The following is a 27,316-nucleotide window of genomic DNA, read 5'->3' as shown; positions in this document are numbered from 1 at the left end:
CGTTTTATCGAGCACGTGGTTTGCTATTTATAGTTTGTTTACTAGGGGTGGTTTACGCGTAGTAATACTGGTTAGACCAGTTATTAGGGCATGACTGGTATGCTTTGTGATTTTAAGTTATTCGAGCTCAAGACTTAGCGCTGTTTACACGCTTTGCACCCACCCGCCCACCCACTTATACATAATCATTCATGTATTGGGTTTGATTGCACAAAATATTAATAAAATGCATAATGCTATATATATTTCTGTTGCAGATAATGAGTTTTGTCCCAAGAATTCGACATATATTAACGCGGTATCTATGTATTTTATTGAATAAATGCGCTAGTCTTGGAGCACTTACCCATAATCAGTGTTGTTATGATTGAATAAGGTTGTAAATATTTTATGTTCGTTTGAGATAGTTCGAATTAGAACATAATTATAAAATCACAGTACGCATTTGATCTGAATTATTTAATGATTATTATGGGCATAATATATAAAGAACTACAGAGATTTAATTTAACCAACAACTAAATTATTGTAAGCATTTGACCTGAATCAGGAACAGCCCTCCAGGAGGGGGTTGATATTCCTCGACTATGCTGGTGACAATGTACTCAGACTGGGAAAACTCGGGGGTGTTGTCATTGATGTCTCTCACCCTGATCTTGACTTCTGTGTAGTTGCTGTGGTAGCCATCATTGACAGTAATATTCAGCTTGTACAGCTATCAAAATGATAATATTAAACATTTCATTTCAATCACAGAGAACACATCATTATCCATGAACAGTAATATATGTATAACCATTATGCCAATAATTTTGTATGAATGTAATTATGATGGAACCAAAAATAAATTTGCCTTTGGAATTCATTTCGCTTTTACTAAAATACACAGGTTTTAAGATTGAAAATGAAAAGAGATCTTACATTTGGTGGAGTCTCAAAATCCAAATCCTTCGCTACATAGATGTCCCCTGTTTTTGACTTGATGCCAAAGACATTGCCTGTGTTTCCACTAGTTATTGTGTAGGTGAGAGTGTCAGCTACAAAACAACAACCAAACACATTCAACAAAATGTTTAAAGTACAGCCTAACCGTGGTAAATGACAACAAGCTCATGTTCCAAATTTTTTAATAGAAATTTTAGGCTAATTTGATGTTATGATTAAGAATGTTTACTTTTTTACTGTAATATTTTCTATGTTGTACCGCTATATCGCAACCAAAGAGATAATAAACTGTTCAGTAATAACAGACAAATGTTCATAAAGTGTTGGGTTTCAATATCTTTAAATGTCAATCTTTTATTTTCATCATGATGGTTTTTCTAATAAGAAGGATTATCGATCAAAAGAAAGTTAATTAAAGGCAGTTACAAACAAAAGATTCTAGAGAGCAGGAATGTACAAAAAAAGTTTAAAAAGTAAAGAGAAATCTTCTTCTCTGTTCAAGAAGATAGAAATCTCCTTCTCTATCAGAGCTTACCATCATCGATATCCCTGGCCTTGACTGTAAGAATAGATTTACTGCTGTCTGCTGGCTGTTCATCTACTTCCTTCTCATACAGTAACTTCTCAAAGTAGGGAGTATTGTCGTTCTTGTCAGCAATGGTCACCATTACCTGTGTAGTGGCTGAAAAAAATCCAAAAATCATGACAACATTCTAAATGGACTGAATATTCAGATCATTTTACTCATACTGCTACATCATCACAGCTGGAGAAAGGTCTACATAATGGGAGGAACTGTTCATCATTTAGTGCCACTAAACAAACTTATCTTTACTGTTCCAACTTTAATTTGGTTTGAGTAAACTAAAAGACACAGCTTTGCAAATTTATGAGTAAACTAAAAGACAACGGTGTGCAAATGCTCATCAGCGCAAATGGCCTTTACTGAGAACTACTTTTTGTGCCAATAATTAAAGACATACCACTGTTGGGTGTTCCCGGAGGCTCGTGATAAGGAGTGTCTGAAGCCCTTCCGTCCTGGGCCATTACGGTGATGTAATACACTTTGAGGGTTTCTCTGTCAAATGTGTAGTTGGTGGAGATCAATCCTCTCTGGGGGTCGATTTGAAACTTTTGGTAGGCGCCATACTTATCAGGGACCAGACTGTAGCTTACCTAAACATCCATGAAATGATATGTAAAATTTTAGTCTCAATACCAATAGAGAATAGATAGCCAAACTTAATTCAAATACATGTACAAATTAACTAGGCTTTAAATATTTTGAAAACCAATTACATTTTTTAAAACTGAAAATTTATGTCATTTCTTACCACATTGTTTGGTTCCTGGAGATCGGGATCCACAGCTTTGACTGTTATAACAGACTGGCCAGCATCTTCATTCTCTGGAACACTGCCTCTGTAGGAGTTACTCAGAGTGGGGTCCAATCCTTCAAACTGTGGCTGCTTGTTATTCATGTCCAGAACTTTAACAGTGATCCGGATCTCATTTGACAGAGGAGTCAGTCCCTGATTCTAAAATTATAAATTTATTTCTGCATCAAAAATACCAAAATTGTGTACTCGGCCCTAAATTTATCAAAATTCTTTGGTACTGTATTTCTGACAAAAAATCAAGTTCAAATTAAGATTAGAAAATGAATATATTTTTTAAAATACCTATAAATTGGCATTTCCATAAAGCCAAAAAAAAACCCTTAAGTAGGCAAATTGCTTACTGTGACTCTCAGCCTGAGTGTATAAAGGCTCTTCACACTGACATCCAGTTGGTTGGCCACCTTCAACTTCATGGTCCTGTCTTGGGAATCTACCCTGAAATCTTCAACCATCTGCTGGGAATTGCCATTGGAATCAACTAGGGCAAAGCTAACTCCATCCAAAGGAGGGTCAACATGGGATGTGGCGCTAAACGTAGCTATAGGGTAACCAATAGGGGACGTCTCATTGACCAGGTAGGTTTGACCTTCGTAGTTCTCATTCCAAGTGGGAGGGTTTTGATTTCCAGTTGTCAAGGTAATTGTTATGGTGGCATTTGAGGAGAGAGGAGGAGTTCCTTTATCTTTGGCCATTACTCGAAGCATGATTTTCTCTTGGTAATGCTGGGGAAAAATGTCAATTCTATTATCATTTGTAAGAAACAAAATTTCCTTTGCTTCAAAAACAAGACTGAATGTAAAAATGAAAATGATACTGGCTAAACATCAGGAAATGCAAATGTGCATTGAGAAATATATTATCCCATATCATTTTTGCTACAAATACATTTATCATACATGTTATTAAATTGTCTTACCGGCACAGTTGAGAGAGATTTTTGAAGATAAAGCCCTCCAGTGTCTGTATCCACTCTGAAATATTCCCCAGGGTTATCTACCAGCGAGTACTGCACTTCAGCATTTATTTCTTTGTCCTTGTCAACAGCTAGAACTCCCATAATTCTCTTGTTGACACTCGTGCTCCTCAAAACTGTCTGCATGTATGACTCTGTATCAAACAATGGGGGATTGTCATTCAAATCTTTAATCTTAACCCAAAATGTGCACAGTGTGTTCAGTTGCTGAGATTCCCCATGATCCTCTGCTTTTATAGTGACCGAGTAACCACGCAGACCAGCCTCACTTTCACGGTCAAACATCTTTTTGGTATAGACAGTGCCATTCTCTGCGTTCACCTGGAAGTTTTGTTCTTGGTTGTTGGGTGTCACTACAGAGTAGGTGATTTTACCATTTTCTCCTCTGTCTGGATCTGTGGCTGTAACCTTCATTAAACAAATGTATAAGAATAAACACATAATGAATCTTCCCCTAAATTTTGAATGCATCAAATGAGAAAGTAACATAAGAACATCATCTCGGACAGTCCTTTTTCTCTGATCAAATATATACTTACATCAACAACTCTGGTTCCAGGTGGTTGGTTCTCTAACACAGATGGAGCATAGGTACAACTAGGGAAAGTGGGGTTGTTATTGTTGATATCCATAATCATGATGATGACAAAGGAGCTGCTGCTGAGACGAGGGTAGCCCCCACAACAACTCCCGTCATCATACGCCGTAATATTCAGGACATAACTTGGGATGCTGGGAGGAATAGCATTGGTCAAAGTTATTATTCCTGAATTCGGCTCAATCTGGAACAAATTTTCTGCATTCTGGTGTTTGGCTGAAAAAAAAACATACAAAACTAGAGGTACTGTGAGCAAGCTCACAATTGATACCCCCCGCTAAGAAAAATCATAACTCATGTATTTTTTCTATTATAGAAAATATTGAATGAATCTTTTTCATCGTCCATTTTCTATAAATAACAACTGCTCTATTTTTTAAAACTGTTAATGCTTATATGAGTACACAAACCAATTTCTATTCTTTAAATTCCATTTTAGTTCAAAATTAACTGTTAATGCATGAGGACATTTGCATCCTTATGTTAACAAACATGACTCGAATCAAACGAAATTCCAATTTTGAATTATTGGTATACTGAGCCCGATTTTTTTTTAACAACGACCTTGAACTTCCTCAATTGACCTTTGGTTATAAGCATTCTAGATGTGAATTAAGAACTTCCAAAATTTGTCCATTAGAAAGATATGGACTGGACACGAGTTTTATACTTTTCTGCAAGTGACCTTGGCCTTGCCCAAATGACCTTGGGTCAAGGTCATGACAAACCCATATCTTATAAGCAATCTTTGTGTGAACTGAGAACTTCCAATGTTTCTCCAGAAGAAAGATATGGACCGGACAAGAATTTTGCTTTTTTTTCTGCCATTGACCTTGACCTTGTCCAAATGACCTTGGGTCAAGGTCATGACACACCCTTTGGTCATAAGCAATCTTTGTGTGAAGTAAGAACTTCCAATGTTTCTCCATTAAAAAGATATGGACCGGACACGAATTTGGCAATTTTTCTGTCAGTGACCTTGACCTTGCCCGTATGACCTTGGGTTAAGGTCATGACACACCCTTACGTCATTAGCAATCTTTGTGTGAAGTTAAAACTTCCAATGTTTCTCCATAAGAAAGATATGGACCGGACACAAATTTTGCACTTATTCTGTTGGTGACCTTGACCTTGCCCGAATGACCTTGGTTCAAGGTCATGACACACCCTTAGGTCATAGGCATTCTTGGTGTGAAGTAAGTACTTCTAATGTTTCTCCATAAGAAAGATATGGACCGGCACGAATTTTGCACTTTTTCTGCCAGTGACCTTGACCTTGCCCGAATGACCTTGGTTCAAGGTCATGACACACCCTTAGGTCATAAGCAATCTTTGTGTGAAGTTAGAACTTCTAATGTTTCTCCATAAGAAAGATATGGACCGGACACGAATTTTGCACTTTTTCTGCTAGTGACCTTGACCTTGCCCGAATGACCTTGGTTCAAGGTCATGACACACCCTTACGTCATAAGCAATCTTTGTGTGAAGTTAGAACTTTTAATGTTTCTCCATAAGAAAGATATGGACCGGACACGAATTTTGCACTTTTTCTGCCAGTGACCTTGACCTTGCCTGAATGACCTTGGTTCAAGGTCATGACACATCTTACGTCATAAGCAATCTTTGTGTGAAGTAAGAACTTCTAATGTTTCTCCATAAGAAAGATATGGACCGGACACGAATCGAACAGACAGACGGACAGACGGACGGACGGACGGACGGACAAGGTGATTCCTATATACCCCCCCAAACTTCGTTTGCGGGGGGTATAATAATTATACACATTAGTTACTATGGTAGTATTCACAATTACTAGATTTCAGTCTTCCTTTACATTATTAACTACCATTTTAGTTCACTTACGAGAGAAGTAGTACTTGATATTGTCTCCATCTGGGTCCACTGCCTGTACTGTGGTCACGTAGCTCCCAGCTCTCTGATCTTCTCGTATTTTAGCCACAATGTCATCCTTTTCCTCACTGAAGACTGGGGCCTCATCATTAATGTTGGTGACATACAAGACGACACTGGCCTGTCCAGAGAAGGATTTGTTACCATGGTCTGTGGCCCTGACATCAAATTTGTACTGACGGTCTGCTCTGCTGTCGTAATCCAGTTTCCTAAAAACAAATATTAATGGGATTTTCCAAAAGCACATAATTATAGTGAAGTCTGATTTAATGATTTGTTTTCAATCAAAAAAATTCACTTACTTTGCTACCCTTAAATCCCCAATGTACTTTCCAGTGATATTGTCTCTCCTGGTTTCAATGACAAAATTATCATTGCTAACAGTATATGTCAACTCAGCATTGGACCCAGAATCCTTGTCTGTTGCAGTCACTATGATTATCAAAAAGACGCCATGTGAGAAATAGTCATTTTTCCATCAGAAAATGAGAAATGCAATAACGAGTGACTTGTCCAACAAGTCTTACCTGAAAACAGGAGGGAGTTAACAGGTGTGCCTTCACTTGTGACATTGGTGTAGGTAGAGAGTTCAAAGACTGGAGCATTGTCATTATCATCTTCAAGGTAAACAATCAGCTGCAACATAGAATAAATAAGTTACTGGGCAATTGACATTTTCCATATATGTATCAAAATCCAAAGATGATAGAATAGATCTAAAATCAATTAATATCAAAAACAGAATTTTGTTTACAATAAAACACATTTATAAAAAAGTGCCAGCAATATTCAATATTGATTTGTTATAACTGTAACTCTTTACATCCAATTTGTTTTTTAATACAATTTTAAGAATAGGGCATTGAGACTGCCATTGCTATAACCCTGAATTCATCATAAGCTATAATTATGTTTTACTGAATATAAGTTATACCTGAGAGGAACTACTAAGCCCTGTAGATTTTTCTGTCCCCACAAGCTTGAGTGAATAAGAGTGAGGAGAGGTTTCATAGTCCAGACTCTGTAGAGCTTCGATCTCGCCGTCCGAGTTGATTGAGAACACGGAGCTGATGTAGCCACTACTGTCTGTGAGCTGGTAATCCACCACTCCTTTCTCAGACTTGGACTGGAAAGCTTTGGCTTGGACGATGAGAGTTGTGCCTTCAGACTGCAATCTGTTTTACAAACAACAAAATTGTTGAAAAAATATATAGAAATATAAATCTAATGCTATCATCACACCCTGTTTGAACCACTACCAAAAGCTTTTTAAATTATAATTTAAGTACCATAATCAGCATTCATTAACTTGACCAATTTGATTATCAATAAACTTTAACAGGCTTTTATTTTTTTAACCAGAAATAGCACCAGCATCACAGATTTCTTCCCTCATTTCTGCATTAACTTTTCAGACGGCAGGGCAGAACATTTATAATAACACAATATATGTGTAAAATAGATGAGCTCAAATTCCATATACACCCAACAAACAAGTGCTCTAAATTAATTAGATGAATCTTTTGCAGAACAAATAAAGCTATAATTGGTATATAAAATCTAACATGACTAGAAAAATCTATAATGTAGCTTCCAGTTATTTTCAATTCCCCTGTATTGGGGGATGGGATTTATGGAGCAATGAGTTTTTTTCCATAACACAATTTACAGTAAGTGCAGCTGTATTTTACCACGATACCATCATCTGCTATAGCACTGTTGAAATCTACCAGGCTTTACAAATCCATGATAATGTAAACAAATTGCTCACACTCAATACATAGAGAGGGTTGAGTTTCTTTTAGAATTTTGCAATCACTCTACAAAATCCTCATAAGAAAAGCATCATGCTTGCAAATTGCTGTGGAGTTGAGGTGTTACATTTACAGAAAGAGATAAACTTGATAGCTAGAGCAGATCTAATGTTCTACATCAGTGTACTAGAAATGAAGGATGCATACAATTGAAAACTGCGTGATTTTCCCTTCAACTAAGATTCTAATTTTAGACACTGAGGTGTTAACTTTCTTTCTAAACGCGAACTTGCTCTTTGTTCTTAGACAACAAATAAAATCCTTATTTCTTCGATATCAGTTTTTTTAGTTTTGCAGATTGAAATTACAATAATAATTCTATTACCGTGCTCTTCCTAGAACTTTGTACTATCTGAGAGAGTCACTGCATTTCATTAATATAGCAAAATTTTCTGTAAATTGATTTAATATCATATATTTTGAGGAGAGCAGCCAAAAGCACAGCTTGTGTGTTTCTTATCTAAAGCGAAAAGGTACTTCTCCTGGAGAAAAGAACCACATGGAAGGAAATGAAAGTTATCTAAGTATTTATAGTCACAAGACCACATACCACTGTATCATTAAAAAAAGCACCAGCCTGACCTAACCCAAACTGATAAGGGTGTGACAGTTACCCATAAAACACATCACAAAAACTGCTAAACGGCAACTCCTATTTTCTAATTGCTGACTCAGTTAATAGAATTTGGCCTGTATGTATATGTATGAGAGTTTAAACAGTGCCAAATCTAAAAATGCTCTTTTTAATCTTCATTGCTAAAAACAAATTATTTGGCCGATATATATTTTACATTGTATAACAAATTTCTAGTCCTGCACAACCAGCTATTCAATACATACAAACACAAGAATCTTCTAACTATTTGCATATATACATTCTATCCAACAGCAAACACGTGCATTAAAGACTGGTGCTGCAAAAAAATGAAAAACCACCAAAAACTCAACAGTTAAAAGAACACTAGAAGAACACCAAAAGATGCAAGTACCAGTGTATTAAAGTGTAAACCAGTTATTGTGATGTCTTTGTTTTGGGATAAACCAGAGATAAACTAGCTCCCAGTGATATACACAGTTTTCACAACCGAGCATATGTACAAAATTGTCCATGCATTTGATACATGTTAATTTGCAGTGAGAAATAATCGTGAGGTTATAAATATCTCAAAAACCTTGCAGAGTATTGTAACATGCAAATAAGATTGGTTTACTTTGAGTAAACTATGTTTGTCATGACATTTACTATATGCTCGTTTCCTTACTTATATCCCGGCTGGTTGTTTTCCGCGATAAAAGCTACATATTGCTCTCGGTAAAACTGTGGCGGCCTTGATCCAACCAGCACACTGACCACCATGAAGTTGGACTTCTGGACCCCGGGGGCGGCAACGTCCTGAGCCGACACCACAAGGTCGTAGATCTGACCGGGCTCGAACTGTCCATTTCCGCTGACTGTTGTTACAATTCGACCGAGGCGACCAAAGTCTCCTTCTATGTGCTCTATGGTAAACTTTCCTTCACCAGCTACAGAGTAAATTAAACTTTATTGGTAAAAGAACAAAATACAGAGACATGCATTGTTTAGTTATGTACATGTATAATTAAATTATCCTTAATTTGCTTAGAACTATAAACAAAAGTGATGGAATCAAACAGGTTTTCTTTAAAAAAAAAATGTTTTGGCAAAGAAGCCTCTAGACAGTTTTGAAAGATATTATTAATGTTGAGGAATATTATATCTATCATCTTTATATCATTACCAGACTCAAGGTTGTAATGGATGTCTGAGTTTGTGTCAGGATCTGTTGCCAGGAGCTCATACACGAGTTGCCCGACTCTCGGATTGACAGGCACTGTGGCCAAGAAAGGGCGGGGCTGATTCACAAATCTGGGTTTCTCATCGTTTACATCTGTTACATTCAAATGCACAGTCCATATCTGGACATCTAAAAATTTAAGGAGATTTTTTCATCAAACAAGATGATAAAATACTGAAATAGAATATTCTTACACTTCATTTATAAATATATTATATTACATGCATAATTTAAAGCAATCACGATTCATTATATCGCTCAGAATTTGTCACTTGTTTATAACAACCCTGTTAACAGTATCACAAACAATTAAGGTAAATACATCGTACTGCATCAATTCTGTTCTGTTAGACATAAAGGCAATCCTACACGATAGTTGTATTTATGTGTATGGCTTAATACTGACACAAAGAGTATCAATAATACCCTTGCAGAAGTTTCATCAACACAGCATAATAGCTCATAAAATGAGCCTGTTCAATCAACAGATCTGGAAATTTTCAATTACTTTACGCCAACATGTTTCAAGGCATCCAACACTTCCATTTCAATATTGCATCATCATAGTTGGACTTGATCAGTGTGCATTATTGATGTCTGTGATATAATTGCTTTCATTATTTGGGTGCATTAGAATGTGTCTGACTGTAGCAGAATGCTTTGTTTCTAGACTCTCTGGGTTTGATCAATACATCAAGAGATGATACTAGTGGTGCTGGACCATCAATCCTTGCAAGCCTCCTCCTGGTCGATACAAAAGCAGAACAGAGTGCTAGCATTCAAATTCTGAGCAGAGTTTTTTGCAGACTTGCAAAATTGGCACTTGATGCAGCAGAACTGAACCATAAAGCTCTATTGCTTAACGAAATTCTCATCAATATTTTGATAAATAATTTAGAGTTTGTAGTGATACTAAAACATAAATGAAAAATTTGAAAAACACATTTTCTGCCTATAAATCAATTAAGGATTGCTCAATAAGACTATAAGGCTCATATTTCCAAGAATCTTACCAATTTCATTTTGTTTTTCTTTTAAATATACGGATCACAATAAAGAGACTTAAGCAAAGGAGGAGGTTCCGGGATAGAAATAATAATTAGAACCATTTTAACAAGATCGAGCTTGGACTTTGGGTAGTTGTGTCAAACAGCAATGTGACATAGGCCTGTCTATTTCATTGCTGGCCACGGTTCTTTGAAATCAACAAGATTTGTCTAGCTTTTGAGCTAAGACTGCGCAATCGGTGCATATTTCGCTTTTAAAAAACTGTGACATTTTTATTAATAAGTTGTTTTGACACAAGAAATAGATAGCTACGTCCAACCAAAAGTCCAAGGTCTTGTTAAAATGGTTCTAATACAAATGCATTCTTCTCTATACACAAAGATCATCTCACACTTCAGTGATCTTTAATTAGTTCCTGAGTCTGTAAGAGAAATGTGCATGTTATTATTGATTGGTGACCCTCCTCAAGAGTTCCACATGCCTGCGTGTGATGGCCACTGAGTTTATTTTCTTCTGTCACATCCAGATCAATTTATACTCTTCTTGACTCGCACACAATCGATCAAGACATTCTTTACTATGGGGAGAATGTTTTCTATCATGTATGAGACCTATTTTCTTTTCATTAAAAGGAAGAAAATTAATTATTCAGTTTTCCATCTTAAATACTTTTTTTCATCAATACCTGGTACATGTATTTCTGAAATATTGCCTTTAGATACCTGTAAATCTAGATCATACATTTATTTTACACACAACTTAGAAAAAACAGGCCTTAATTTTCATGTATAAATTAATATTGCAATAATCTTAGACTAGCATCACATAAATGTATGATGTAAATATTATTTTGGAGAAAAAGATGGATTTCATGCCTGTATTTTATAAAGGGAAGAAAAAAAACATCTTTACACTTGACTAGTATTGTTTGTACCCTGTAGCAAGTTCTTGGTTTATTGCCTTAAAACAACATGTGAAAGTTATTGATTTTATAATCAAAATTGTGAGTAAATTTTCTCCACGCAAGTCTTGTGGGCACATTTAAGTAATTTGATTTATTGGACATCATAGTTGCAGAAAGTTAAGATTGAAAATCATCTTCGAATCTTGCAAGATTTTACGTAACATTTTCCCCCACAAGTGTTCAGAGTGAGATCGGGTGACATGAAGAATGTGATTGATGGCCAAAGACCTGTTCTAGTCAGGGGTCTCCTGTGCAGCATGCAGACCTCAAAATCTAATTACCATGGTAATTAGGACTCCATCATAAGGGTTCCCATTACAATACATCAAATCAATTATCAGAGCATGCTGGAGAATAATCTTGAGCTCTGAGCAGACTGGATGAAACAAGGGGCAAATCTAAAGAACACAGGGATGACTGTGGAATACAACTTCTTTGATCTATGATTCATCTTCAGCTCAATACTACTTGGTGTCATCTCTCGTTCTAATGGGAAGATTAACAGCGTTAGAAATGGATTTATTTCTGCAATATAAGTCCATTGATTAACAATGTTTTCAACATTGTAAGATCTATAACTTTCAATCTTGCTCAGAAACAAGAAACAAGGTTAATTGGGCATTTACAGTTGGACATGAATGAAGTTTTTACAGAGATTTTACCACCACCTACAATATAAAAGTCAAAGTACACATATCTACATTGTCCTGAGTCATTTACAAGGGCAATATACATGTTTTGACACTAACACAGTATACTAGATGAAAACCAGAGAGTATTTCTTGTGACAGACACAAGGAGATACCAATGTTGGTTGTTACATATGTTCTTTACTGGCACACTCTGGCACAACGTACAGTCAATTTAACAGTTAGATCACGTAAAAGTATTATAAAGTTCGAACTTCACTCCTTTGCAAAAACACCAAAGTTTAAACAGTACCTTTAACCAAATTTGCAAAGAGTGATATGAAATAATGCAAGAAGACTGGGCATTGACTTCCCTTGTGTTTACACCTGGATTTGGTCAAGCTGACACATGCAAAGTGGCCTTACAACAAAACGCTTTCTACCTAATAATTAAAGCAGTTATAAATGTGTCAGGTGCAAGCACACATTCTTGGATGGTCATAGAAATCCTCATTTCCATCATCAACAATGAAAGGAGGGTGAATTTCACAGCTCATAAATTACTGGAGTGTTTATGGCACATGGCACTAGTACCCTGACAATTCTGACCCCTATCTAACAGCTGTAATTGCTCTCTGTAACCCTGAGTGACCCCGAGCTGTTGTTTATACTCTTTTCTGTCTAGACTTTGCACCGTTTATTAAACCACTGTATAATCTCTTCAGTCACTGGTAAATTTCTAATGCATTTAAAATTAGTCCCCCCATCCCTCCTTCAAAAAAGTCCTTTCCCAAACAAATTATTTTTAAAAATTCCTACCACTTTATCAAATTTATTCTCACTTACATTCATTAAGGCAATTAATTCTCTTTTGTCTTAACATGTTATCTTGTTAGTCTTCTCATTATTGTAATGAGTAAATTGAAATACCCTCAACAAGAGATACTGGAGTATGACTCAGGGAAATGTTATGCAACACAAAAATTAGCATGCCACATGTCTGATTTAGAGATAAACCCTAAATAAACTCCTATGCAATAAAAATGCAGGCTAACTTCACATAATATCTAAATGCCCAAACTGTCAAACACATTAAAAAAATTCATGACATATTTCTTTAATATAGAATTTTATAACAGATTGAAATTTCTAAATAAAACAGATGCCGCGGTATTTCTGGTGTCCATCATTTGTAACTCTTGATGTTGAAAGACCTGTTTTATAGTGACAATTACAAAGACTGTCAATCTAACACAAACTATAAAAGACAGAGAGGTGGGTAATTATAGGCCTGTGTCGACCCTAGGGCTCTGAGCTACTTCTATCTGCTTTGTAAAGGCCCTGTAGGAGGTCTAGATAATCCAATTCTAGAAACCTGGCTTTCCCCGTTTCAAAGAAAGATTGGAAGACTCATTACTAGCAGAGACCGACTGATGTGATGTGTTAAAAGGATTACTCACTCCCACCTTCTCTCTCTCTCTTCCCCTTTCTTTCTCTCATTACAAGATGGTTACCATATAATTTATAAAGACTTGTAAATATGCAGAAAAAGAGTGTATAACAACTGAAAAGTAATTAAGTACATTTTATAAGCCCTTTATGCATGGTTTGTATAAAATTGATACTACATGTACCGTAATTATTTCACATCCAGCAACTCGGTGAAAGATGCTTGTCAGTGATCAATATTAAAATTGCACACATGCATTAAATAGCAGCTACTAGCAATTAACTCACACAGCATACATTAATTTCTACTCCTGTTTGAATATTGTAAATTTGAAATGGTAAATTGTTATAAATAATTTGAAACAGTAATCAATAAAATGGATACATTTTTTTCCAATTATCGATGTCATATGTTCAACTTCCCAAAAGTTGATTAATTGTTAATAATGAAGAGGAAGAAAATTAGGCCTATCTATCATACAGAAATAAAATTTTAGGTCAGTTGTTTCAAACCCCACTGACCATAAGCATATTACAAACCTCTGTTTCTGTGAGGTAAAATTCTGGATTTCAGAAATGTTTCAAATTGAAAGATTGCACATGAGCATACATACATAAGGCAAAATTCAACAAAAAATGGATTCTATAGAATGTTGTATAGATCTAAGAATAAAATGGTATCTATCTAAGCATTTCTTAAAATATATGCATCATAATTAAAAGATGGTTATCTATTAGACATGGTTATAATATATTAGAATTATAGACATTCCTATCACGTCTATATTTCCATATCTTTCAATTATTTCAAAGAACTCGTTATACCTTGAGATAGCGATGAAGTGATCTTGAAGCGTATGGTGACATTTCTATGTCGTGGGTTCTCATAGTTAAGGGTCAGGCCATTTTTTAGGTAGACATTTCCCCTTGTATCCACTTGAAATGATTCAATAGAGTCGTAGAGAATGGAGTAAAATTCAGTTCCTGGGGGTGGGGGAGGTTTCGAGGCAACACCGAAGACAACTGTTCCGGCGGTTTGATTTTCGAGAACCACATACGTTTTTTCTACTGTCATGATCTTTGTTTGTCGTTTTGAAATCTGATGGAATGGTCTAAACTTGAGGGTACTAGAGAGGACATGAACAGAAACATACGCAGAACACTGATTTCCATTGGTATCTGTTGCAAACACTTTTAATTTATGAAATCCGGGATGTACTTCTTTTAAGAACAAAAGGCCAGAATTTGGAGTTATGTAAAAACTTGAGGAGTCATCTAAACTGTAAATTATCTTATCATTATTTTGATCAGTAGTTGACACTTTCAAAATGCTATTACGAGGTGCATGTGTGATGTCTCCTCCAACTGTAGCGTGATAAACCTTTTTTGAAAATTTTGGAATGCAGTCGTTGGCATCTATAACTTTGATTTTTAAAATAGTTGATGTGAAATCTATATGATTTATCCAAGCTTTTAAAATAAAAACATGTTCCCTATCACTGGCATGAACTGTTTCACTTGTAGTCACAACTTTCACTTGAGATCCAGCTGAGGAGTCTGTTGATTTTAATACTTTTAATCTAAAATGTTTCGATGTGGGTTCCAAAGTGAATTTTGCTGCATCAAAATGGATTGATATGTTTTCATTCCATCTCACTTCTGAATCAAGTGGCAAATTCTCTCGAATCATTCCATGAAATGTTTGACTTGTAAATGATTTCAAATTCCATGAGGTACTGATTTTTAGATGGATTGTGTCAAAGAATGGATCTTCTAGATTATCATTTGATTGACTCAATGTGAAAGATCTTCCAGCATGTGAAATAAGTTCCTTTTTCGTTGTTAAACTTCCATCCTTAGAAATGTCAAACAGAGAATTTGCTAGCTTGTCATTGATGCTGAATTCTGCATGGCTGGTGGAAAGTTTTGTAATAAAAGAATTCACTGGGATGATAAAAGGAATCACTAATGAATTGGTTTCTCCAAAAGCATTGTTGATACAGCAAAAATGAATTATTGTCAGATAACATATCACATACGCACTGGGCCCATTCCATCCCATTGATTTCATGATGTTTCTTTAACCTTTCTTACATCTGCAATAAAAAAATCAAAAATTAAATGTGTTAAAGCAGAAAAGCAAATATTTTGCATCGTTCAATTTCACCCACACATATTATAAGAAGCCCCAGTCAGTAAATTGGGGAAAAAGTCAATCTGCATATAGATCTAAATGTAACCTTCATATGTCAATTAATCAGCATTAAGAACACTACTGCAGTAACGTTAACATTCAACTTAATAATATGAATAAAACGAAATCCGATTTGATGAAGATGAAAGTTTGTTTTGCATCTTCTCTCTGTGCAACAGAAACTTGTGCAGCTCTATCTTGTCCAAGTATCTCAATAACTGAATAACAGACGATGGATTTCCGAAATGTCGGCTTAGCGAAATCTCACAACATTATTCTAAGAGAAGCACATCGTTAAAGCGATAATTATGTTTCTCACATCTTTATACTGACCTTTAATCTCAATTCACATACACATTTTAAATCCATTTTGGCTTCGTATCCTAATACCCTTTTAAAAACATGCTCAGGTGTCAAATGAGTTTGGCTATTCCATCAAACTCGTTTGGAGGCGCATTTCCTGAAATACCATGGGCATGCAGTAACCATATTACAATACCTTACTTGTTTGTTTGTTTTAATTATTAAAGTTATTTTCAATTTTGATCACTTATGAATTTAAAAGCCAATTATTTAAATCCATTCCGATCATACATTGCTAAGTTAAAATCAAAATGGAACAGCCAATGGGCGGGATCATGTGCACAATGAAGCGAAACGATATTAAAGGTGCGTTTAGTTTTAAGATAGATTATAAACAAATCTTGTAGATGTATTTCGATTGGTTCTCAAACTCTGTATTTTTTCGATACTGTTATATTTACCTTAATTTTTATTAAATTGCTTATTTTTTTCAATAAGTAATAATGCGATTACATATCTAACATATCTTACAGCATGCTTAAATAGCTATGATAGCAAAATATACAATCAAACGTGCCTTTTTTTAACACCCAGAATCATTCGGCGCACCTCGGCCGATTCCGGTATCCTACATGAGGTACGAATCTGCCGAGGTGTGCCGAATGACCCAGAATGCATCGCGTGCAGAATTCCCAAAAATAAACAACATTACGATTCTTGCGTCAGCCCACGGTTAGGGAAGAAGACTTAAAACTACGATGTTTGTCAAAGTAGGGTTTGGGCCGCTGGTCCAAACCCTCAAGTACCCGTGTGGTAATTTTCTAACAAACAACCCATCGACAAAAAAGTGGTTTTTGAAAGGAAAGCTATTTTTGGAAAATTTAATCAAGAGAAGAGTTCAAGATGGAAAGCTCATTCAAAACGCAGTCGAAATCAACAAGAATGCCTTGGTCCCAGCAAGTAAATCGCCATCAACAATCAGCAGATTTGCAAGCCGATATGCAGTTGCAACTGTCGCACGTGAACTTAGAAATCGTGCTGGTATGAAACATTTCTTCTTCATTACTTGATAATTAATAATTTGTAAAAAAAAAAAATAAAAAAAAAAAATTCTGCAATATTTTAACTATGCATTAGAACCATTTTAACAAGACTTTGGACTTTGGATAGTTGTGTTAAGCAGCAAAGTGACGTTGACCAGTCTATTTCATTGCTATTAAGCCACACAGATATGGCTCTTTGAAATCAACAAGATTTGTCTGGCTTTTGAGCTAAGACTACGCAATCGGTGTAAATTTCACTTGAACCAGCTCATTTTTCACTTGTTTGACCCAAGAAATAGATAATAACGCCCTACTGAAAGTCCAAGGTCTTGTCAAAATGGTTTTAAAACCCACAATAATTTAGAATTCTTCTCTTTTTCTATCAACAGCTTTGGAATTTTCACGAAATAGACGACCAATCTTCTCGTTTGTTGCTGTGATGTTGTCATCTGCTGCTGCAGAGGAAGACGATGAAGTGTCTGGCACAATTCGAAATGCTTATGCCATGAAAGTGAAACAAACATTTATCAATAGTTACAACTTTTCTGCTGCAACTTTCTCTGATTTCAAAATTGGACAGATGATTGGCCAGGGTTGCAACTCTGCTGTTTATGAGGCTAAACTAATTTCAAATGAAGTAGAAAACATGCATGAAACAAATGTAGACTTGCATTCTCCAACAGAAGAGCTTTCAGATGTGGATTCAAACGAAAGTTTTGAAGTTATAATGGAGTCAGATTACGATGTTGAATCAGAATTTAGCAACAACATACTGACTACAAATGATGTCCAAGCTGAATTTTTCAATGCAGATCTACCATTTTTCCAAAATCAAGAGAAATATGATCTGGCTATCAAAATGATGTTCAATTATGATTTTGAATCCAATGCTGACACAATTTTCCAAGGAATGATAAAGGAAATAACACCTGCAAGATTCTCCCCAGAAATGGAAGAAGAGTCCTTGTGGTTGGTAAAACATCGTGTAAAACTTAAAACTTTACCACCGCATTCAAATATTGTGGACATGCAAGGCATCTTTGTTGATCATGTTCCAAAAATCGACAACGATGAGCACAGATACCCAGCTGCCCTTCCAACCAGATTAAATCCAGAGAATGGACTTGGGAGAAATAAGACTTTGTTTTTGGTGATGAAGAAGTATGATATGACATTGAAGAGTTTTGTTTCTCAAACTGATGTAAATCTAAATACAAGATGCTCTCTTGTAGCTCAGTTGATGGAAGGCATTGCTCACATGACTGAACATGGAGTTGCACACAGAGACTTGAAAAGCGATAACATTTTGGTTGATTTGTCCAATGGAGAACCAAAGCTGGTAATAAGTGACTTTGGTTGTTGCCTAGCAGAACCCGAATATGGGCTGATGATTCCATACAACACAAGCAATGTTGATAAAGGGGGAAATGCTGCATTAATGCCTCCTGAAATTGCACTAGCTGAGCCTGGAAGAAATGCATGGCTAGATTATAGAAAGTCAGATATTTGGACTGCTGGAACCTTGGTGTATGAAATATTTGGAGAGGAAAATCCCTTCTACAAAGGCCCTTTGAATAGCAGAACCTATGATGAAAAGGACCTTTCACCTCTTCCTAGTCGAGTTCCATATGCTTTACAAAAGTTAACAAAGCTGTTACTGAAAAAAGATCCTTCATCTAGACCTAACCCAAGAGTTGCAGCAGATATTGCACTAATGGTTACTTTATTTCCAAAGTGGGTAGATACTTGTGAAGAATGTCCATCAGCGGAGATGATTAGAAAGAGCATTGTTTTACTAGCTGCATCCAACTTGCTCCAACCAAATGCCAAGAAAGATAACTCTTTGGCAAGTTTTCTTCAGAGAGTTGAGATTTCTTCCCTTTCGAAGTCGCTTGCTTGGTTTCGAAATAACTGATATAGACTGAGGATTTACAATACAAATAACTTTCGACCATTAAAGAAAATTTTATAAAGACTGAAGTGCTAATAAAAATTGTTATAAAAATTAAGATAATAAAATTGTTTTTCCATTATTACTGTACTGATACACTGTACTTCATGCTAATTTAAGGTGGTATGGGACACTTCCATGTTCTGACATATTGTTTATCGAAATAAACATTAAAATGAAGTGTAATTATATAAGTAGTTTTTTTCTGTTATTATCGCCTAACAGTGTAGCACAGTGGGTTAGAGGGTTGAATACGAATCTGTAGATCATGAGTAAAATCCCACTGGGGATTTTACAATTTTTACCTCTCCAAATATTTTTAAAAGCTATTTTTGGTTAAATATTGTAAAATTTTGAAATTCTAGACTGGTGAAAGTCTTTAATTTATAATGTACTTGATGTATAGTTGTCCCATACTACCTTAAATAAGTGACAAAATATTAAGGATTTGAACAAGAGACTCAGGAGCCACATTGCTCACCTGAACTAAGATTTATTACTTGCAAGAATTATTCATAAACATGTATAGGTAAGTGCATGGGTTTTACTTTATATTCTTTATTTTATGTAATTTGGTTTAATTAATGTAAGTGTTACTTGGGGCTCTTCAATGTAAATATGACTAAAAATATGACTTTTCAGTTCTCAAACGGATGATTTTCCAAAATTTTCAAAGTTGTTTTTGTTGTTGTTGTTAAAGTTGTTTTTTATTGTAACGCTGTTCTACCCACTGGAGTCATCTTCTGAGCTAAGTTGAATCTTAATACTTCCTGAATATGGTTTTATACTTGCTCATATGACTAATCATAGCATTGCTCTTCATGGGCTGAGAATTTTATTATCATGCATCTATTTATCTCCAATTATGATTGCAACCTACCTTGAGGTAATGATTTGAACTTCAATCTATACTATCTGAGTATGCTTCCATACAATTGATATAAACCCCAAAATGCTTTCTTTTTTTTGGTGGGTTCTGCCGCATTTGCATTATTATTCATTGAGACTTATTTTGCTCAGTCATGGGGAACATAAGTTGATAATGGGCCTTGACCGTTCTTGTAAATATGGCACAGGGTCTTGAAAGAAAAAGAAAGATGGTGACTTAAGATTAAGAAAGAGATTGGGTTTTGAGTTACAATATCATCCTTTGAATATAGGGGCATTTTTCATATGTACGTGTATTTTATTACACGAAATACTCATACCTCATTTGATGACCAGGCTTGGTACCAAACACTCTTTTCTTATATTAGGTCGACAATCTTCCCTCTCAGGTGTATTTAAAAGATTATAAAAAAGAATTAATGGTAGAATTAGATGTTTAGGTTCATCAAGCATTGAATTTTAAAGATTTGAATGACAAACTTAATGAATTACAGGCACGTAGCATCGTTTTTGAAAGCTGGGGGGGGGGGGGGGCAGACTCATCCAAAAAATCTTGACAAGCCAAAAAAAAAACCCTATTTCCAAAATCCTGATGAAAATCCTAATCCGGGGTGGGTGTGTGTGTGTGTGGGGGGGGGGGGGGGTATTCCTTTAACTTCAATTTCACTGTAAAAGTGGGGGGGGGGGGGCAACTCCATGCTAATTCAAATTTTTGTATGTAAATTTTAAAAAAATCTTCCCTGTGCAAAAAAAAGTCGGAACGAAGCGGCAACCCCCCCCCCCCCCCCCAAAAAAAAACACCATTAAGTTAAGCTCCACATCAGAAGATATGATACTAGTAGTTAAAAAAAATGCAAGGTCGAAAGCAAACGCCAAGCTACCCCCCCCCCCCAACCCAATCATAAAGAGCGGTCTATAAATAAAACGTTCTTCATTTGTCAAACCATACTCCTTATTACATTTCGAGTTATGTAAGAGACCTTCTTCTGTCCAATGATTGAGTATTTAATTGTAAATGTACACGTGTGACGTATCGTCATTTTGTATAGCACGTGTGTCTGTTCTGAGTAATTAATTATCTATTAATTTTATATGCCAGCATCTGTTACCCCAATGTCTAAACCCTAAGTCAGTGTTCGTGATCTATGTATAGCTATCGTTACGAAAATACAACGTCATTATTATCTAATACATCTTTATATAAAGTCTAACTTGTTAACTAAAGTCTATTATCTTGGCTTCAAGAATCAGTGTCATGCGTCACAGAGGCGGATCCAGCAATTTGAAAAGGGGGGGGGGGGGTTCCATATGATGAAAACCAATATGTGCAAAATTCATCATTTGTCAACAAACAAGGACTTTTTGAACGTTTTCCGTGCGTATACAACTGTATTTAATAAACATTTATCTCATCACTATTTATTTCACATCTATTTCAACAGCAGAGTGCACTGCATTATTGAGCGTTTTGCCGTTTTGGTTTAGGTAAGGAAGATTTGCATAATATCTAACCTCAAGAAACTCAAGTCTCCAGCAATGACAAAGTGCGTCTATGCTTGATAGAAAAGAAACACTAACTTAAGCAACAAAAAATAACTCAGACTAATTACAACAAACTATTATAAAAATGGATATTTTGGTATTTTTTTTCTATATCTTTGATGTTTTTAAATTCTGAACTATTTATCGATTTTGATTTTTTAAATAAAGGTCTAGATGATAGGATATGACAAAAGAACGGGAATAATTTATCTGCTGAATAAATGGTACGTGTGTAATACAATGTTAAAAGCAATTGTCGTCCCAGGGAACTTGATGTGACCTCTGTAATGGGTGCGCTACATCATCTGGCACTAGTACAAATGCGATCATATTTAGAAAAGTTTTGAAAAGTTGGGCATTTTCATATAAAGCCTTACACGGTATTTTTGTAACAGAATTTCTGATTCTTGGAAACAAAACAAAAAAAAAACTTTCTTTTGTGTTTCATGTGGGGATGAAGGTAGCTAGCAATCCAGAAAAATAGCATGACCCGCATAAGCGGGTCATGTAATTTTCTTTGTATTTTTCGTATGAAACGAAGTAAAACTCATCTATAATAATTACTTTAGTTAATTAACTAAACAATACATTTGAAATCGGCTTTTTAAAGCAAAACGAATGCGTGTACTCGTACTTGAACGTCGTTTTACTCGATGGCTTGACAGTTCAAAACTGTATATGAACTATAATCAATTTTTTTTTAAAGAAATAGAGTAGAAAATACATTGTGGATGTTATTATAAATCTGTGTTTTTAGCGGTACTGCTTAATTTTATGTATTTTTTTTGCTTTAATTTTCCACATGTTTACTCAGTGTAGTAAACACCAGATGCTGAAGGGGAGTACAATGTACTTTATTTCAATAAAAAATCGATTAGTTTTTTTCATGTAAGAACAAAATTATGGGACGCAGTACGAAATTCTTTAAATAAGCAATTTTAAAAGCATTTATTTGAGATAATTACAGTATTTCTTTTATAAATGGGAAAAATTGCCTTTAAGTAGGCATTAAACGTTTTCAAAAAAAATTCATATGTCCCTGAGAAAGCGGGGGTTCCGACCTCCGTAACCCCACCCCCCTCTGGATCCGCCAATGCGTGTCATACGCCGTGTTGAAGAAATGGGGATTATTTTTGCATACAGTTCTCTCCTAATTTTCAGACGGGGTTTTTCTTTTTTTTATTGGGGGGGGGGGGGGTACTTGTCACATGTCTAGATCCATTAAAACATTAATCAAAAAATTGCAAAATATAACAAGTTGTCTCTCTTAGGGAAAAAAAGTTTTACTTGCATGGTTTAATCATAATGAACGTATTGGTAATTGACGAAGTTTATATACACACCAAAATGCAACTCTTTGCTTCTGGGTATTTTTACTTGCCGACGCTTACGTCAACTTTCTATTCTTTTTGGGTGGTGGATGGATGAGTGTACATGTACACTAGACTATGAAAAACTGTTAACTAAGTGTACTTGAGCATGTATATGAACAATTAGGTTGTATAACGATTTTATTTTATTTTAGATCTAAAAACAAAAATAAATTGACGGGAGGGGAGTGTTGCATCGTTATATAAATATATATGCATTAAAATAAAACGTCTTGTTTAGGTAAAGTAAAACTCGGTTACAGCAACGTCCTCGGACCCAGTGGATATACTTTCGCTGAGTACCTTAAATAATCGAATGAGAAACCGAAGAATTAATGTGAAAATAAATTATTCCAAACAACTGTGGCAATTGGTATTATTTAAGTTTTCAAATAATAAATCAATTCGCAGTTAGCTTAAAGGTGTAAAGTTCGATATTTTTCATTTCTACAGGACTCAAAATCAGTTCGCTATATCTGTAATTTCGTTATATTAATCAAGTTCATTGAAGCCGTAAAAAATGTTAGGATTTGTTAAGAATCTTGCCAGAGATTCCATAACACTTTGCTATATATATCCGAGATTCGACTAAACGGGTTTTTAAAGTTTGTTTTTCCGCTAGCCCTATTCATTCTTTTATTTTATAATATTTTGATGTTGTTCAGTTTTATGAGCTTGTGGTTATGAACAATATCTTTTTTTTTTAACAACTGTTTTTATTACCCCAGAACATGTAGAAGTATTCTTATAGCCGAGGTTGGGGAGCCTTGGAATCTATAAGTTGACATTATATATACTGAAAATTTTTTGATACAGGGTGTTTTTACAAATAGCATCATTCATACACCCACTCATTCAGTTGCATGCATATGCACATTACTCTACATCATAATCAAGTACAAAAAATCAGCATTTTACAATGGAACAAAAATAAAGTACTCTGTAATATCTCAGATCATAGGGGCAAAAGGCTTGAAATCAACAATCATTATTAAAGGACAGCCTCGCCCATCTTACATGAAATTTCTCTAATTCACAATTTTTCGTGTAAATAATTTTTTCACATTTGTAATAATAAAGTATTTCACGTTTGATTCCAGTAAAGGAGGGTAATTCTTTTCTACTCCTTTTTCTATATATATGTCTCTTTACAATATTATTATATTGAAAATGGTATAGTATTTGAAGTATCTACCAAATATAACATCAATTTTGTTCAGTGGTATATATAATTCAAATTCTTCCTTCATCCAAACTAGTAAATTATCCCAGATTTCACTTACATATTCACATTCCCAAAAAAGATGACAAAGAGTTTCTGCATTACATCTACAAAATGTACATAACTCTGATTCAACTATTCCTATCTTAAGTAAATAAGTATTAGTCGCAATAATTCGATGTACAATCCTGTATTGAAACCATCTTAATTGTACGTCGTTAGTTATTTTGAAAAATAATAAATTTTGTCTTTTCCACCATATGTTATTTACATTCATGTCTAGTTCCTTTTCCCATTTCAATTCTGATTTTAGTTTTTTCCATTTCTCTCCAAGAAAAATGTCATAAAAGTCTCTTGAGCCTTGTTTATTTTTCCTAATTATCCGTAAATATTCTGGATAATATGGAATATTTTGAAGAATAATTTCTGTATCATAGTTTAACCGTAACTTTTTAATACAATCTGCAATTCCTAAAAAATGTGTAAACGGAGGTTTAATACCATATTGGTTACAGAATTGTTCGTATTTCATTATTGTACCATCATTGTTGAAAAAATGTAGTATTTGATGCACACCTTTTAAAAACCATTGCTTATAAAATACATATTTGTTATTAATACATATAGACTCATTACACCATATCGGGCTTAAAAGAGACAATTCGTTGTCAGTACATTTTCTAAGCTCAAAGAATTACAAAAAAACATCTTTCCAAATTAGATTTTTACAAGTTTTTGACAGTTGATATAGTATTTGTCTTCCAACAATTGTCAAATTTAAAATATTTGGAAAAGTACTTATTATCAAGTCTTTCCAACTTGACTGACAAGCATCATTAAAAAATCTACGTATCCAAGTGATTTTCAAGCTTTTTCAAAAAGAGTCAAGACATATCATTCTTAGCCCACCCTTTTCATAACTTTGAATAATGCTACTTTTGGCTACTCTTGATGTTTTTGAATTCCATATGTATTATAAAAAATTGTTTCAATTTCCTTTATATGTTTTCTTGGAGGATTAGGAAGACTTATTAAGAGATGCGTAATTTTTGGAAGAATCAAATTTTTAATTACTGTGATACATCCTGCTGTAGATAGCATTCTTCTAGACCATGCGCTTATTGATAGTTTCATTTCATTGATTTTTGGTTTAAAGTTTAACTCGAACATATATGTATTATCTAAGTTTACACAATAAGTAATGCCTAAAACTGTAAATGGTTCCTGAGACCAGTTAACTTTTTCAAAATCCTTGAAATATTCATTTGATTTGTTTGATAAGGGTCCTATTTTTACACACTTAGTTTTATCATAGTTCGGTTTTAGTCCTGAGTATTTGCATATTAATTAACCAAAGAAAGTGCTGACTTAATTGAATTTTTCGAACCTTTTAATAATAACACTGTGTCATCTGCGTATTGTAGTAATTTATATTAAAAATATATGGTGAGATAGGGTCCCATTGTCTACATCCCCTGCCCATATTAAAAAATTCTGAAAATATACCATTTTGTATCACACAAAGTTTTGCATTATTAAATAAAGTTCTTATTGCATTTTGGAAATTCTCACCAAAATTAAAAAATGTTAAAACTTTAAAAATAAATTTCCATGAGACTGACTCAAATGCCTTTTCAAAATCAAGTAAGAGAATTAGACCTGGGGTATTAGTTTCTTTGCAGTATTGTATAATATCATAAAGTAGTCTGGAATTCTCCCCGATATATCTCCCTGCTAAAACACCATTTTGATTTTCGTGGATTATATCAACAAGAATGGGCTTCATACGGCTAGCCAGGACACTTGATAATAACTTATAGGTTACATTAAGAAGTGAAATTGGCCTCCAATTTTTAAGATATTCTCTGGGTTTTTGTCCTTTTGGTAGGATTGAAATGATTCCATGTGTTTGTGAGTGAGAAAGGATACCAGAATCGAGACTACATTTAAAGGAATTAAATATATAAGATCCAATATCAGACCAAAAAAATTTAAAAAATTCTGCTGTAAAACCATCTGTTCATGGTGATTTATCATTTTTAAATAGTTTTAATGCCTCTAATATTTCCTTTTTAGTTATTTCTAATTCTAATTGATTTCTCATACTTTCTGTAACTTTTTTTACATCCTTTTCCATTATTACTTCTTGAAGATTAACCTCATCAAGTAAATGATCTTTATTCTCATACAATGACTTATAAAATTTTTTTACTTCATGTAAGATTTCATTTTGATTATTGATCTCTACTCCCTGGTCATTTATTAGCCTAGATATGTTTTTATTTATATGGTTTCTTTTTTCAAGTGCAGCAAAATATTTAGTAGGTTTTTCTCCTTCCTCTATCCATTTGCAATGACTTCTTATAAGTAGTCCATTAAGTTCATATTTTCTTATATCTTCCAACTCTGTTTGAAGTTCATTTAATAAATCTGAATAAAGTTGTGAAGGACACGTGTCATACATTTCTTGTAGAGTTTTAATCTGAATGATAAAATCTTTTTTCTTATCTTTTCTTTCTTTAGCTTTAAGTGATGAGTAATATATGGATAAGCTTCTGATTTTCATTAGCAATACATCTAAGAATAAATCCTTACGGATATATAATTCCGCATCAGGCCCTGGCACGTATGGAGGCCTTGTATATTAAAAAACTGTGTCATTAATAATTTCTTTGGTTTTCAATATATATTATTTGTCTCTTAACAAAGAGTTATTAAATCTCCAGAATCCTCTACCTCGTTCGAAATCATTAATCTTAAATTCAATATTAATTATTGAGTGATCTGTTCTATAACCTGGAATAATCTTAACATTTCCTAAAATTGACATTAACTCTTCAGATATGAGAAAATAGTCTAATCGAGCTTTTTTGTGGGATTTCGACGAGTCCAGGTAAATTATTTTGAAGTTGGGTTATTTACTCTCCAGGGGTCTACCAGATTGAATTTATTTTTAAGATTTTGTATTTCTATCCTATTTTTGGGGTTGTTTTCTTTGACATAATTATGGCAATCTAGATTAAAACCTTGGACTACATTCCAGTCTCCACATCAAATAACAAATTCGTTACCAATGAACAATATCTTATTATTATTTATAATTTCCAAGTAAATTATTGACCGGTGTTCATTAAAATGTACATGTAAATAAGAGTATCTACAATTTATCAAATCTCTTTGGTTACGTTGTTATTGACAACATATATAGAAATAGTACAGTTTCATGTTTCAAATAACGATTTGTTTATTGTCTGCGTTGTGGCAACGCACTTTGAAAAAATTACGCACTTTGAAA

The 27,316-nt window shown here is 34.4% G+C and overlaps 2 protein-coding genes across 2 annotated transcripts in view; one reads left to right on the top strand and one right to left on the bottom strand.

The window, feature by feature from the left end:
* LOC128187836 (neural-cadherin-like) overlaps positions 1-16,295 on the bottom strand; it is a 29,445-nt gene extending 13,150 nt beyond the window's left edge. The window contains exons 1-16 of the mRNA XM_052858460.1: positions 16,036-16,295; positions 14,334-15,604; positions 9,402-9,587; positions 8,904-9,165; positions 6,762-7,002; positions 6,355-6,463; positions 6,130-6,259; positions 5,780-6,036; positions 3,858-4,132; positions 3,262-3,726; positions 2,687-3,067; positions 2,280-2,483; positions 1,929-2,121; positions 1,481-1,627; positions 922-1,037; positions 542-715 (exon numbers count right to left, since the gene is read on the bottom strand). Of these exons, the coding sequence (XP_052714420.1) occupies positions 542-715; positions 922-1,037; positions 1,481-1,627; positions 1,929-2,121; positions 2,280-2,483; positions 2,687-3,067; positions 3,262-3,726; positions 3,858-4,132; positions 5,780-6,036; positions 6,130-6,259; positions 6,355-6,463; positions 6,762-7,002; positions 8,904-9,165; positions 9,402-9,587; positions 14,334-15,579 (4,386 nt within the window). The 5' untranslated portion in view covers positions 15,580-15,604; positions 16,036-16,295. The remainder of the gene's footprint in view (positions 1-541; positions 716-921; positions 1,038-1,480; positions 1,628-1,928; positions 2,122-2,279; positions 2,484-2,686; positions 3,068-3,261; positions 3,727-3,857; positions 4,133-5,779; positions 6,037-6,129; positions 6,260-6,354; positions 6,464-6,761; positions 7,003-8,903; positions 9,166-9,401; positions 9,588-14,333; positions 15,605-16,035) is intronic.
* Positions 16,296-16,682: 387 nt separating this feature from the next.
* LOC128189715 (serine/threonine-protein kinase Pink1, mitochondrial-like) lies at positions 16,683-19,081 on the top strand. The gene is made up of 2 exons (XM_052861447.1): positions 16,683-17,046; positions 17,438-19,081. The coding sequence occupies exons 1-2, from the start codon at positions 16,764-16,766 to the stop codon at positions 18,961-18,963; spliced, it is 1,809 nt and encodes a 602-aa protein (XP_052717407.1). The 5' UTR covers positions 16,683-16,763; the 3' UTR covers positions 18,964-19,081.
* The last annotated feature ends 8,235 nt before the right edge of the window (positions 19,082-27,316 follow it).

This window comes from Crassostrea angulata, chromosome 6 (assembly GCF_025612915.1).
Source record: "Crassostrea angulata isolate pt1a10 chromosome 6, ASM2561291v2, whole genome shotgun sequence".
Classification (NCBI taxonomy): Eukaryota; Metazoa; Mollusca; class Bivalvia; order Ostreida; family Ostreidae; genus Magallana; species Magallana angulata.
Note: the sequence above shows the minus strand (reverse complement) of the source record. Positions and strands in the feature narration are given on the sequence as shown.

Excerpts from the sequence above, each read along its gene's own strand:
- LOC128189715 (XM_052861447.1), top strand. The coding sequence starts at position 16,764 with ATGTTTGTCAAAGTAGGGTTTGGGCCGCTGGTCCAAACCCTCAAGTAC. Across the intron at positions 17,047-17,437 it reads TGAACTTAGAAATCGTGCTG|CTTTGGAATTTTCACGAAAT; the intron begins GTATGAAACATT and ends TTCTATCAACAG.